Raw genomic sequence first — 13,731 nt, forward strand, 5'->3', positions numbered from 1 at the left:
GCAGGATTGTGAGGAAATGCTCAGAAACCTAAACAGAGATTCAGTCACTATGGATTGGCTGAGGAAAATGACATCACAGTCTCTCTCTCTCTCTCTCTCTCCACCCCCATCCCCCTCTCTCTGTCCACCACTCTGTAAATAAGTGCACCGCGTAAGGATCAGAACAGATTCCTCATTAAGAGAGAAGACAGTTGATCGAGGTTTTCTCGTGTTTTTTGCCTGTTCTCCATTTTCTTTTCATTTGAATCCTGAGACAGAGAGGAAAAGCAAAGAGTACAAACTGGTTGAAACCCTCTTAAAAAAAGGGAACAACACACAGTCCACGCAGACTCTCCAGTCCTCCCCGGGAAGGAGGAGAGGAGATAGAGAGTCAAGAGTAAGGACTACGGGAGAACCGCAGGTAGAACACTTGGAGCACAAAAAGCAGGGGCGGGATTGGGAGCGAGCAGTCTTGTCTGCATCTGTTTGTGCTCCAACATGCACCATGAGTAACGGCAGTAACGGGGTCGAGGAGCTTCGGCCCCTCTGGAACTTCACCGGTGAGTGACAAACTATGCATTTCATAAACTCAAAGCTGTCTTAATCACTCAGACAAAGACATGTCCATATGCGCATGAGGTAAGTTGTGAGTTCCATCCCTGTCACTCATATACTGCTCCATGATCCTCATTGATTGAAGTAAGGCTGTTGATTGATTGATTGTGAAAAACAAACAAATTGACGATTTAATAAACATTGATACGTTAATAAAAATTTCAATAAAGAAACATTGTGAAAGAAATCCAACTATCTAAGGCAGGAGTTCTGAGATGTGGTGTCTTTGGGAATGTTTGAATAGATACATGACAACTGTTTTTTGTCCATGATATTTCGTCATTATTAACCAATAATATGTTCTTGGATGAGCGATGTGAGTGATGATTTGATTTATGATAATCAATAGTCAACATTCTTCTTCATTACCAAGTAACAACAATTAGATCAGCAGCAGCTTTTCCTCAGGAGGTGCTAGATGATGAGAAAGAGGAGGAAGGTAAAAGTGGTGACAGTATGACACAGAATTCGGTTTCTCGCCCTTCAAATATTTCTTCTCCTCATTCTAGGAAAGCAGCACTAAAGCTGAGAAGTAGCAAAGAGGATTAGTTCCGAGTGTATGGACTAACCATCCAGCATAAATGTGAAATTCTGTGTATAAAAATACTCACTTTCTGTGTTCTTTTCCTGACTGGATGACAGCTCAGTTATTGATAACATGATTATACAGATACAGAGTGGAGAAATAAATATCATAATGCAGATCTCAGTACATCAACATTAAGGGGTGATGGTGGGTCCCGGAGCCAGACCAGTTGAGAACCACTGCGACACCTCATAGCTTTGTTTCAGAATATTACACTATCATGGTATGTGATTGGAGCTATTATTCATTACATATTTACATTTACATTATCCCTTGCTGGATATTCTGTGACAGACTTTAGAAGCAAGTCAATTTGTGGTTACCCATAAAAAATGAATCTCGCTCCGAGAGGATGTTTGACAGCGGTGAGCTGTAGAGAAAACAGCTGATGTTACATTCCTCCTCTACCCCATTTTCTCTTCTTTCCCTGTCTCCTCCTTTCTGTCACCCGTTCCTCTTTTTTTACTCACTTCCTTCTCCCCCACTGCTTCTCCTCCAGTGCTCTCCCATTTCAATGTAATGTAATATTCACATCCAGGACCCCTCTGGTTACATGGAAGGTTATTTGTTTATAAAGAACGTCGAACATAAAATCATGTTTATGATTTTTTTCTATGTGCTGGTTTAATGTCGGTGGATTAAATCAAGTCGTCTATGTCCTGCTCCACATCACTGCATTTGTATTGACTGCCAGTCCTTGCTCCACTAGAGGACACTGTATCTTCATTCTCTGTGAAAAAGAGGGACACCTATAGCCATTGAGCTACAGTGTACCTCCCCCGCTGGTTATTGGGAGCTAACCCATTAACAGATCAGTAGTGATAGAATGCGCTGGTGTTTTATGCCATGAAACACTTGTCACTATATGAGGTGATGACTATGCTCTGACACTAATTGGGCTTTTTGGAAAAACGCATCGCAGAATGCAATCCTCAATGTTGACACATAATTCTTTATAACACCACTATATCATTATAAACTACTGCTTCTGTATTGGATTGAACCAACAAAAACAACATTTTAATTTCTCAGTTCAAGAGATACCAAGATATACTTCTAGGTAGATTATCTTGTATTGTTAAGCACTTTGTAACTTTGTTTTGAAAGGTGCTATATAATCATTTATCTTTCACTCCTATTTCCAGTTGTTATGCTAGAGGGCTGACATGAGAATCATGTGATTTAACTCAAGGTCACATGTTGAAAAGAATATAAATAGACACATTTCCTTAAACTTCTCCTTGTTTCTCTGGTTAACTCGATAGAAATGTAACACCTTGGTAGCCTCAAACAGGGGTTTTCCTGATTACTCATTCATCTCACCTGTATCAAGTCTCTACCCCTGGTGTCCCTCTGTCAAACCCACACATATAAACTTGCCTGCTTTCCCTGATCCCCTGTCAGATTGTAATTGTTCTCCCCAAAGAGTCCCCTGCTTCAAAACATTGTTTATCCTCAGCCAATAGACCCCCTGCATTATGGACCTTTGCCTGTTTTTCCAGATTTGTTTGCCCTGACTGATCACACATGTATGACATCCTGCTCTCCATTAAATAAGAACTTGCCTGCTCCCAAGACCAGGGCCCTGTTCCTCGTACGTGGTTAACTGAGTTAGCCGAGTAATTTTCAGGATGAGATGACGTAGATCAGGCTTTCGGTTCCCCAAAGCAGGTTTCGCTAAATCACCATAGCACATCGAAAAACTTGAACCTGCTCCAGCACAGGTTTATTTGTGCTGTTGGATTAATTTACCACTCCCTCGGGAAAAAGGGGCAGCTCACTTCCTCATTGATTAAGGAGTGATATCAGTAAGATTGATGTTTTAACAATGACAAATCTGAATAATGGGAAGACACCTATCGGGAGACAGAGGAGGAGCCTCCCCCGGGATGGACGGACTGCGATGACTTATAGAATGAACAACGTAAAAGATGTACATTGTGTTCAATTCATCTGACAGAAATAATTAAAAAACACATCTCATATGCGTCAGAGAAGAAATACGCTCTTCCTTTAAGTTTATTTGCCATTGTAATGTACTGCAAACATCCACTCTAGGGCTGTCAATGAATATTTCATATAATCGAATAGTTGTTAAAAACAGATATTTAAATGTATAAATTTGTTGATCGGCTGTAGGTACGGTCCGTAAAAAAACTCTGTAAATTTTAGCTGCCACTTCCACTATGAAATAATGACATAAACCACCGCTACCGCTCTCAGCTCTCCACCTGCACGCTAACTCTCAGAGAGAGAGAGAGAGAGGTCTGTGGTCGTGGCCATTAGTTCATTTATTTTTGTGTAGGTAATATTTTGTTGAATGTTTAAAATTACCTATACAAGTTATGTCTTGTTGTATTAATTGGTCCTGTTATTGGCATGCCTAATGCGCTAGGTGATATTCTAATATGTTTGAATGTGGTTTTTTTTAAAGCGAATGTCATTTTTGAGCAATTTTGAAAGCCCTAATCCATTGTAACTTCTCAAACTACAGCAGAGTAGTGCTCCTCCTCATCATATGTGGCTATGAGAAGAAGTGCCTAAGACAATGTATTAAATGTAGAATGAAGCATGTTGGATAAACAGTGAATTTGGCTGCGGTACAAAGTATCTTATGTGTTAACAGTCAAAATCCACTGGACATGCTGCTTTTTTTTCTAGAAGGAATACAACATCCATTGATGAAGTGAAAAAAGAGGCTACAGCTTTGGCTTCAGTAATAACATACGCTCTTTCATGGTAGAAGCCAATTAATTTCCATCAACTGAAATAAAGAAACTGCTTTGATATGACGCACAGCCACATCCATAGAATAACATTAGGGTGTACATTTATGAATGTACTCACGCCACACCATGAGACCTTGTCTGCTGTCAATGCTCATAGTCTTACTAATCTGCAGACAGATGTAGTCACATTCCAGAAGTTGGCTCGTAGGTGATTGATCTTTATTCATCATTCACTAGTGTGAAGTGACCTAGGTTCACTTAATTTAGCTCCAGACTCTTGCTAATTTGTGAGAGAGGTCTGCAGTAGAATGTCACCACTGTTCTCAGATGTGATGCAGTTGCCTGTAATTGGTTTGTATGCTACTGGATGTTAATTACCTGTAGAAAGTTAGAAATAGGCCATACTCTCTCTCTCAAATATATATACACGCACACATTAGAGAAATTGAATGTATTGTACATCTTTTACATTGTTGATTCTGTACACATGACATCCATTGCAGTCTGTCCATCCCGGGAGAGGAATCCCTCCTCTGACGTTCTCCCTAAGGTTTCTTCTAGAGTTGAGTATCCGGTACGGATAAAGCACTTTTTCGTACGAGTATTATACGAGTAATACGAGTCAATATCTGTGCTCGGATTGAATAAAAGTCCTCATTGAGTTAGCTGTCTGTGTCTGCGTTCTGTGATTGGCTGGTAGTCACAGCGCCCCTCCCCTACACACACACTGTTTGTGTTGCTGAGTCCCGCTCGGCGCACTCATACACAGAACTCCGCTCTCCCTCCCTCAGTCATCAGGTTCGCGGGTCTTTCCCGATAAATTTAAAGGATTTCTTCGGCTTCAGGTTTATTTTTTTTAACTTCGGTTTGTTGTTCTTAACTAGTAGAGTTCAGGTAAACGTGGGGCTTGTAAGACGGGGTGCTTAAGAATGCGACTCGCGTTGCGTCTCTGCCTGTCGGAGATTTTTTTTTCAGTCGGCTCTAACCATTTTTTTTTTTTTTTTACTTCACGCACTGACCTCTCTCTCTCTCCGTCTACTGGCTCTCTTCACGCACTCAGTGTCTGACGTTGACTAGTTGTGTTAAATAACAAAATATTAATATTACAAATTAAGCCACACACACACACACACTTCCCCTCTCTCTCTCATGATCATCAGTGATCAGAATAATGAGTGATAAACATAAAGGAACATAAGAATTCAGAAGGAACGCTGTTTTAACCGCAGAAATGCGTCAGTACAGTACACTGTTTTTCATGTTCATGTATGATTGGTCATATCACCTGTTATTCAAGCTCCCTGCGAAGGGTCAGTTGCATGCTTAAAAAAGAGCATAACGGTTAAAGCCCAGCCCATTTCAAGACAACCCGACAATTTACGGGTTAAATCCTTCATAATTCCGGGTTAACCCCCGCCTACTTTCGGGTTAGGCCCGCCCACTCCGAGTACAGATACGGATACAGATAATTCATATGGTTCTACAAATACAGATAATGCTGTACTCGCTCATCTCTAGTTTCTTCCCTTTTTTTCCCCATTGAAGGGTTTTTTCATATTTTGGGGAGTTTTTCCTGAGTTTTTAGGGTTTCGGGACAGAGGACGTTGCATGTGTACAGACTGTAAAGCAGTGTTTCTCAACTGGTGGGTCCCGACCCACTAGTGGGCCCACTAGTGGGTCGCGGACCCGTTTGTAGTGGGTCGCGGGCCATTGCATGGAGAAAAAAAAAAGTTAAAAAAAAAAATAATTCATCCTGGGATTTTATTTTGAAGGGACTTTCTCTAATGCAGCGGAGCGTCGGGGTTTTTCCGGCTCGTCCGTCCATGTTTTCAGTCAGCGCGGCAATTAGAACGCGGAAGCACCCCCCACCAGCACACCCCCCGTTGACCGATCGAATTGGGTCGCGGCTTGTCATTAAGGGGTAAAGGCAGCCAGACAAGTTGAGAACCACTGCTGTAAAGCCCTCTGAGGCAAATTTGTAATTTGCGATTTTGGGCTATACAAAATAAGATGAATTGAATTTAACATACAGCGGGTGAAATAAGTATTGAGCACGTCACCATTTTTCTCAGTAAATATATTTCCAAAGGAGCTATTGACATGACATTTTCACCAGATGTAATGTCACGGTTTGGGTTCTTGTCTTGTTTTACTTTGTAGTTTCATGTCTCTTGTGTTCCTGGGTAACTTCACTTCCTGCCTTGTCCTGTTTTCCCCTGTGATTGTCTGCCATGCCTGATTGTTTCCACTTGTGTCCAATCACCTGCACTCCCCTTGTGTATTTAAGCTCTGAGTCTCTTGTCATGTCATTGTTGTCTACAGGTCTCGTCATTGTCTTGCCAAGTAGTTCATGGTTCATGTTTTCTTTTGTAAGGTGTGCGTTTTTACCCTCCTTCCCCTTTTTTCGGCGGGGAGTGGTGGTTGAGTTTGATTTTTGGACTATTAAAGTCGTTTTATTTTGCACACTCCGCGTCTGCGTCCTCCCTCCATGCCCACGATCCTGCCCGTCCTTACATGTAACAACCCAAGTAATACATACAAAGAAACCAAGACAAAGAAGTTCAGAAATAAAGTTATATGTAATGTGAAATGACACAGGGAAAAAGTATTGAAGAGAGGTGCAAAAAAGGTATGGAAAGCCAAGAAAACAGCTGAAAACTATCAGTAATTAAAAAGCAATCCAGACCTGTCAGCAGAACCGTGCAAATTAATATAATCTGGTTCAGTTCCAACTGCTACAAAAAGGTCTCATTGCCAAGGTGTCACACAAGACACATCCCATGATGAGTAAAAGCAAAGAGCTGTCTCAAGACCTTAAAACCTAATTGTTGCAAAACACAATGGTGCCATTGGTTATATATGCATTTCAAAGCTTCTGAATGTTTCAGTGAGGACATTGGGGCCATAATACGGAAGTGGAAAGACAATCCTTTCACCATAAATCTGTTTCGACCAGGTGCTCCTTACAAGATTTCTGACAGAGTGAAAAGAGTAATCTGAAGAGCCAAGGACCACTTGTGGAGCGTTTCAAAAAGACCTGCAATTAGCAGGTACTATTGTCTCAAAGTATGCACGTTCACCACGCAAGACTCCATTGCTGAAATAAAAGCTGAATCTCGTGGTGCACAACATTTGGAAAAGCCAGTGAAATACTGGGAGAATGTAGTGTGGTCAGATGAGTGCAAAATTAAACTGTTTGGTTTCAGCCAATTACGCTCTCTGCAGAGCGGATGACATGCTGCAGCCTACCCTTGTCCTTGGCTGTGGCTGCAGTGTACGACACGGTGATAGAGGAGCAGAGGATAGACTCCATGATGGCCATGTAAAAGTGCAGCATCATTGTCTTTGGCAGGTTGAATGTCTTCAGATGCCTCAGGAAGAACAACCGCTGCTGGGCCTTTTTGGTGATGGAGCTGATGTTCAGCTCCCATTTGAGGTCCTGGGTGATGATGGAGCCCAGGAAATGGAATGAGTCCACAGTGGTGACAAGGGAGTCATACAGGGTGAAGGGGCAAGGTGGGGCTGCATACTTCCTGAAGTCCACAACCATCTCCACTGTCTTTAGCGCATTGAGCTCCAGGTAGTTCTAGCTTCACCAGGTGGTCAGACTCCCAGCTGTAGGCAGACTCATCCCCACCAGGGATCAGTCCAATGAGGGTGGTGTCATCCGCAAACTTCAGGAGCTTGACGGACTGGTGACTCGAAGTGAAGCTGTTTGTGTACAGGAAGAAACGCAGAGGGGAATGAACGCAGCTTTGGGGGGAACCGGTGCTGGTGGTCCGAGAGGTAGACATATTTCCCCAGCTTCCCCAGAGCTGAAGTCCACAAACAGGATCCTGGCGTAGGTTCCTAGGGAGTCCAGATGCTGGAGAAATTCCCACATTTACCCATCGAAAAGTCCAACATCAGATTAAAAGCTTACTCAGAAGGAACAATTCCCCTTCTTGGCTATGTTCAGGTCCCAGTGCAGTATGGCAGACATTGCCTCATTACAGTGAAAGGAAATAGGCCTGCTTTCTTTGGCCGAAATTGGTTGGAGAAGCTGAAGCTGGATTGGAAAAACATCTTCATGCCGGGAACTGAAACTAAGCATGGCGACCCGGAATTGCAAGCACTGCTTCAGCACCATAGAGGATTTCAGGGCAACCATATGAATGCAGCCTGGAGCCCAGCCAGTCTTTTGCAAAGCCCGCCCTGTGCCATATTCACTGAAAGAGGCTGTAGAAAAAAAACTGGATAGGTTGTAAAAAGAGGGAATTGTTTCCAAAGTTGATCGAAGTCAATGGGGGCCCTCCGATTGTGATGGTACCAAAGGCTGATGGCACCGCATCTGTGGGGACTACAAGGTCACATTAAATAGCCAATTGGAAGTAGAGACATACCCCCTGCCCAACACTGAGGATTTATTTGCAACCCTAGCTGGAGGGAAATGGTTCTCAAAGTTTGATCTCTCCCATGCTTACCAGCAATAGATATTAGATTAAGATTCTGAACAGTATTTAACCATAAATACCCACGGATGATTGTACCGCTACCATCGCCTTAGCTATGGGTTTGCCAGTGCACCATACATTTTTCAATCAGTGATGGATCAAGTTCTGCAAGGCCAAGAAGGGGTGACTTGTTTTTTGGATGACATCTTAATCACAGCCAACACTAAAGCCCTGCACTTGGAAAGACTGGAAGCAGTGTTGGGCTGTCTGGCGCGTTATGGCTTGAGAGCAAAGTTGGCCAAATGCAGATTTTTGCAGACGAGTGTGGAGTATTTGGGGCATCGGATAGACCATGAAGGCCTGTACCATACACAGCCTCCAAAAATTGCCTCCAAAAAGTGGAGGCAATTGTGAATGCCCCTAAGCCCACAAATGTCTCAGAGTTGTGGTCCTATTTGGGACTGTTGGACTATTATGGCTGTTTTCTGAAGGGCTTGTCCAGTGTGTTACAGCCATTTCATGCTCTGCTAAAAGGGGAGGAACATTGGAGCTGGACACAGGCATGTGAGGAAGCCTTCAAGAAAGGACAGAGTACCTGTCAGATAATAATTCAAGCAGTTTCTGTCCAAAAATGGAATAAAACACTGGTTCCACCGTATCATCCAGCCTCCAACGTGCTCATGCACAGGGTTATGCCTCACTCAGTCACAGGTCGCGCTCCAGCTGAGCTTTTCTTAAAGCGTGAGATACGGACCCGCTTCAGTCTGTCGAGACCAGACCTGTCACACACGGTAGAAAACCAGAAGGAAAACCAGCAACGGTATCATGATAAAAAGAGACTGAAATTGAGAGAATTTCAGGAGAAGAACGGACCACATACAATTTTCATTAAAGAAGCGGTTTCAAAACATGTTATAGAAAAGTGCCATTATAAGTACAACTTAAGTGCTACGATTTGTTAGTGTTTTAGTCAAGGTAGAGTCTAAAGAGATGTGTCTTGAGTTTTCGGCGGAAGATGTAAAGGCTCTCTGCGGTCCTGATGCCTTCAGAGAGCTCATTCCACCATTTGGGAGCAACAGAGTTGCGATATATTATTTTCTCAGTCCTGTTACATGAAATCGAATCCTTTTTAGATCCCAATGTTGGCATGAGTGAATGAGCTTGAGGTGAGACAGGCTTGAGTGTCAGGTGAGGGTGATCGTGACAGTAATTTTGTGCCAACACAAGATTACAGCAGCAAATATTATATATCTTCTGTCTAGATATAGAGAAAACCCTATCACCGCAAATTAAGGCTGTGGACCCAAAAGCACGCACACAACAGTGTGCCAATTAGTTTCATTTTTCCGCCGTACCAAGGAGGTGAACAAAAAACAAAACAAACTCAAAAGGCAGATATTCAAAAAGGGAAAACAAGGTGCTCCTCAGGCTCAACAGAAGTTGGGAGGGCAACTCCACCGACGTCTTGTCAGAGGGGATGGAGCAGGGTTCTGGTGTGGAAAACCCAAGGTCCGACACCATAATCAAAAGTCTCATACAAACGTGTACTCCGTGGTACTCCATTGTTCTGGCACTGCAGTACCCGAAAACATAAAAGGTGAACAAACTCTACTTGATACGAAAACTCACCTTGCACCAGCCTGGAAGAACTGACGACAGGCCTGGGAACACTGAAGCCTTTATACCCACCACAGGTGATCTCTGCAATGAGCCACAGCTGAGCTCTCAAGAGAGGGGCGGGGCCGAAGGCGGGACACAGAGGTGGAAACTAGGGCCCTTTCTCAATACCTAAGACGGCGAGAACGGACTTGCGCTCCCGCGAGAATAGACTCGGGAGTCCTGACTCGCAGGTTTGGGAGAACGGACATATCCGCAATTGGATCAGCAGCTTACTTGATGACATCACCACGTCAGCTGGTCCTGCTAATACGTTTTAATTTAGTTTTTGACTCAAGTATTTTACTATTAACAAGCTTTTGTTTCATTTAAAATTAGAAATGGTATATATAATATTGAGCACCAGTATAATCAGTCATAAAATAATTAGCTTAATCATTTTAGGAGGAGGAGGTTGGATACCGTAACAAAAAATAAACTATTATACTAAAATATTTTAATGCACACACACCTACCGTTTGTCTTGTTACTCAAACATCAAGAGGCTGATAATCAGTGTAGTGGTCCTCGTACAGCAAGCAGCTAACCACACATCAAAGATCTTGGAGAGAACTATACAATAATTCTTATGTTGAATTTTATTTATTATTATAATTCAGAGCTTCAGAGTTTCTTTGAAGCTGAAGTCCTGCTGCCGATATAGAGTCTCGATGACGGTCTCCTCATGTCCTTTAATTAAAACATCGTTTTATGAAGACTTGTTATAGTACAGTTAAATATGTATAACCGCTACGGAGACGTGAAAACCGGCGGAGCATTTCACAAAAGACTCGCCGAAAACAGGCTGCTCTGTGCGGGCTGAGATGAGCTGACCGCCCGGTGCTGGTGGCTTTAACTCTGTACGCCATCAGTGTGGCAACGTATGAAGAAATACATAGAAGAACATATAATGTTCACCCTGAACCAAAACGTTTGCTTGCCACTGGCGATATACAACTGTATTACAAGTATACAAATCAGCAGAACATCCTACAAGCTTGGTTGGCTGAGTGTGTAATGCAGCCGCTTTGTGGCACAGCGTTGTTTTGCTCGACAGGGTTCGAATCCAGGTTGTGGTGAACTTTTAATAAATGTTCTTTTATGTATTTCTTCATACGTGGCAGTGACGTAGTGCTCACTTATACAATCGTAATCGCTGCAATGGATATGGGATGCATTTTTGAACATTTTCAACAATATGTTTGCAAATGTGTGACGACTCAAGTGACGGAGGCAGACAACATGTGCCTGTCGGGGGAAAACAAACAGGCACGCGTAGGAAAACCAGTAGTTCAAAAACCAGTAGGTTCAAAAACCAGTAGGCATGTAACACCGTCACTGAAAAATGGGTTCTCGTTTCAGACTTTATGAGCAAATACAGTATCCCTCTGAGTTAAATTCTAAAGCCTCGCATTAAGACGTAGGCTACTTCCTTTTATTTAAGACTCTGCGCCACTTGCAGGTCGCTGTGTTGTGCCAGATCCTCAATAAAGTTTACCCATAGTCATGAAGATACTCATTTAATGTTACGTGGACTTTGAATGCCGCTTAATACCCAACTGAGATCGGCTTGTGCCGCTCAGAAAAAGAATTCTTCCACCGACCACTTTCCACACTCGGCGCTACTGCGGTTATTCCTGCATGTCCTGTCGGGTTTATGCATCTGCACGCTCCGCTAAAGCCGCTGCCCTCGCCCCCCCCACTACGCTACAGCGGCTCGTGTGCCTCTTCAAGCGTGTTCCTGGTTTCAAAACTCCGGCAATCACTCCTAACAGCTTGTATCCTAAGGATCTCAGCATCATTAAATTAATTCAAAACTAGAAGAAGAGGCATATTCTGACCAGCTGTACGCTCTCGTTTAACTTCTGCTTAGTTCATGTCCAATACAGTCTGTTAATGTACAAATGTCAGCTGTCTATTATGGAATCTTAGACACAAACCACATTGATGGCATAAAGAAGAGTTAAAGCCCCGTTATTATTGGACATTGTTACAATCCGAAGCCGAAGGTGTATTGGGTGCTCGCACCTTTTGCTTGACGCACTCTCCTGATCTTGAATCTAGAATCGATTGCTCTGCCTTAGTGTCCCGGATGTTGGTGTTTTTACGGCTGATTTTTTTGGGCTGAATATTGTAACCATGATTTTTTTTGCAGCTGATTATTTTAACAGTGATTTTCTTTAGGTTGGATTTTTTGCAGTATTTTAATGTTGTAAAACATTCAGATACATTATTTAAATGCATAAATATTCACCTTTTTATTTCAACCCCCGATGACACAGATTTACTTCCATACTCCAAGGAATATTCTCATTTCTGGCCAAAATGTTGCTAGTGTAGGCCTGAAGTATTCCCATGCATTGATTTTCAAAAAATTATAGCGCCACATATTTGCATTGCAAAAGTTTTACATTTTGGTGTGCATCTCATATATATTTAATCTGATCAACGTCCAATTTCTGATGGAAAGCCTTAAGACGTTGATGACAGTCCACCATGAATATTAGGAGATTTTGAAAGTAGAGATCTGTGCAATTAGGAAGCCACTTACATTGTCTTACAGATTTAAATGATGGTGTCCTTGCCAGACATATTTAGTGTGTTCAGTTTGCATAATATATCTGGCTCTTTTCCTTGACTGCATGGAGTTGATGACTTAAATGATTTAATTACTTTTTCAACATAGTAAGATGTGTACTCCAGTGCACTGTTTCTCAACTGGTGGGACCCGTTTTTAGTGGGTCGCGGGCCTTTGCATGGGAAAATAAAAAAATAAGTTCATCCTGTGATTTTATTTTGAAGGGACTTTTTCTAATGCAGCGGAGTGTCGTTTTTTTGCCGGCCCGTCCATCCATGTTTTCAGTGAAGCTGAACGGGTATTTGAACGGGAAAAGATAAGACTAGCGCCGCAAAGAAAACCGCTAGCACCCCCCCGTTGACCGATCGATTTGGGTCGCGGCTTGTCATTAAGGGGTAATGGTGGGTCCCGGAGCCAGAGCAGTTGAGAACCACTGCTCTAGTGACTATATCTGGGATTACCAAGTGGATGTCTTGTGTTTACATACTATACTGGACTAAAATATATATTTTTTCTGAACGTTGGTTCAGAACCAGAATACACTAACAAATTTTAGCACTTAAATTATTTACTTACTAATAATGGCTCTTATTTATAGCAAGTTTTAAATCTCCTTATTTGATAAAATTGCACTTTTTTGTTGTTCTCCTGAGTTTTCTTGGGAAAGTTCACTTTCTACATGAACTAGTTCAGTTCATAGTTCAAACTGCAAGCTATTATTTTTCAAAATTATTGCCACAGCCCATATAGAACTACAGACAGCAATTATTTGATCAGTTTTAACACTGAAGCTATGCATCAGATTTAATCTTCATATCCAATTTTGAATCCTTATCCAACCAGGGTTTACATTAGCATTGAGGGGACAGCATTTCCCCATTGTTGCTTTAATGTTGCTGTCCATTCACTCCATACTAGCAGCAGCTGCAGCGTTCACCCCTACAGTACATTCTCAAACACATGCTGCTTGAATGGTCTTTTTTAAATAAGCAATTATTAAAAGAAAAACAGGAGAGTAATCATTAAGGTGCAAATGTTTGCAAAGAAAGGTCAGATTCCTCCCATCCTCACCGACCTTGTCAGTAACTTCATAAAACTCATTTAAATTATTATACGCCGCCTCTTTGCTACACGCAGCTGTCGCCTCCATGCATT

General features: G+C 42.3%; 1 protein-coding gene across 1 annotated transcript in view; it reads left to right on the forward strand.

Annotated features, from left to right (window-relative positions):
* Positions 1 to 125: 125 nt before the first annotated feature.
* chrm4a (cholinergic receptor, muscarinic 4a) overlaps positions 126 to 13,731 on the forward strand; it is a 60,034-nt gene continuing 46,428 nt past the window's right edge. The window contains exon 1 of the mRNA XM_037459113.2: positions 126 to 539. Within this exon, the coding sequence (XP_037315010.1) occupies positions 485 to 539 (55 nt within the window). The 5' untranslated portion in view covers positions 126 to 484. The remainder of the gene's footprint in view (positions 540 to 13,731) is intronic.

This window comes from Pungitius pungitius, chromosome 3 (genome assembly GCF_949316345.1).
Source record: "Pungitius pungitius chromosome 3, fPunPun2.1, whole genome shotgun sequence".
NCBI classification, from domain to species: domain Eukaryota; kingdom Metazoa; phylum Chordata; class Actinopteri; order Perciformes; family Gasterosteidae; genus Pungitius; species Pungitius pungitius.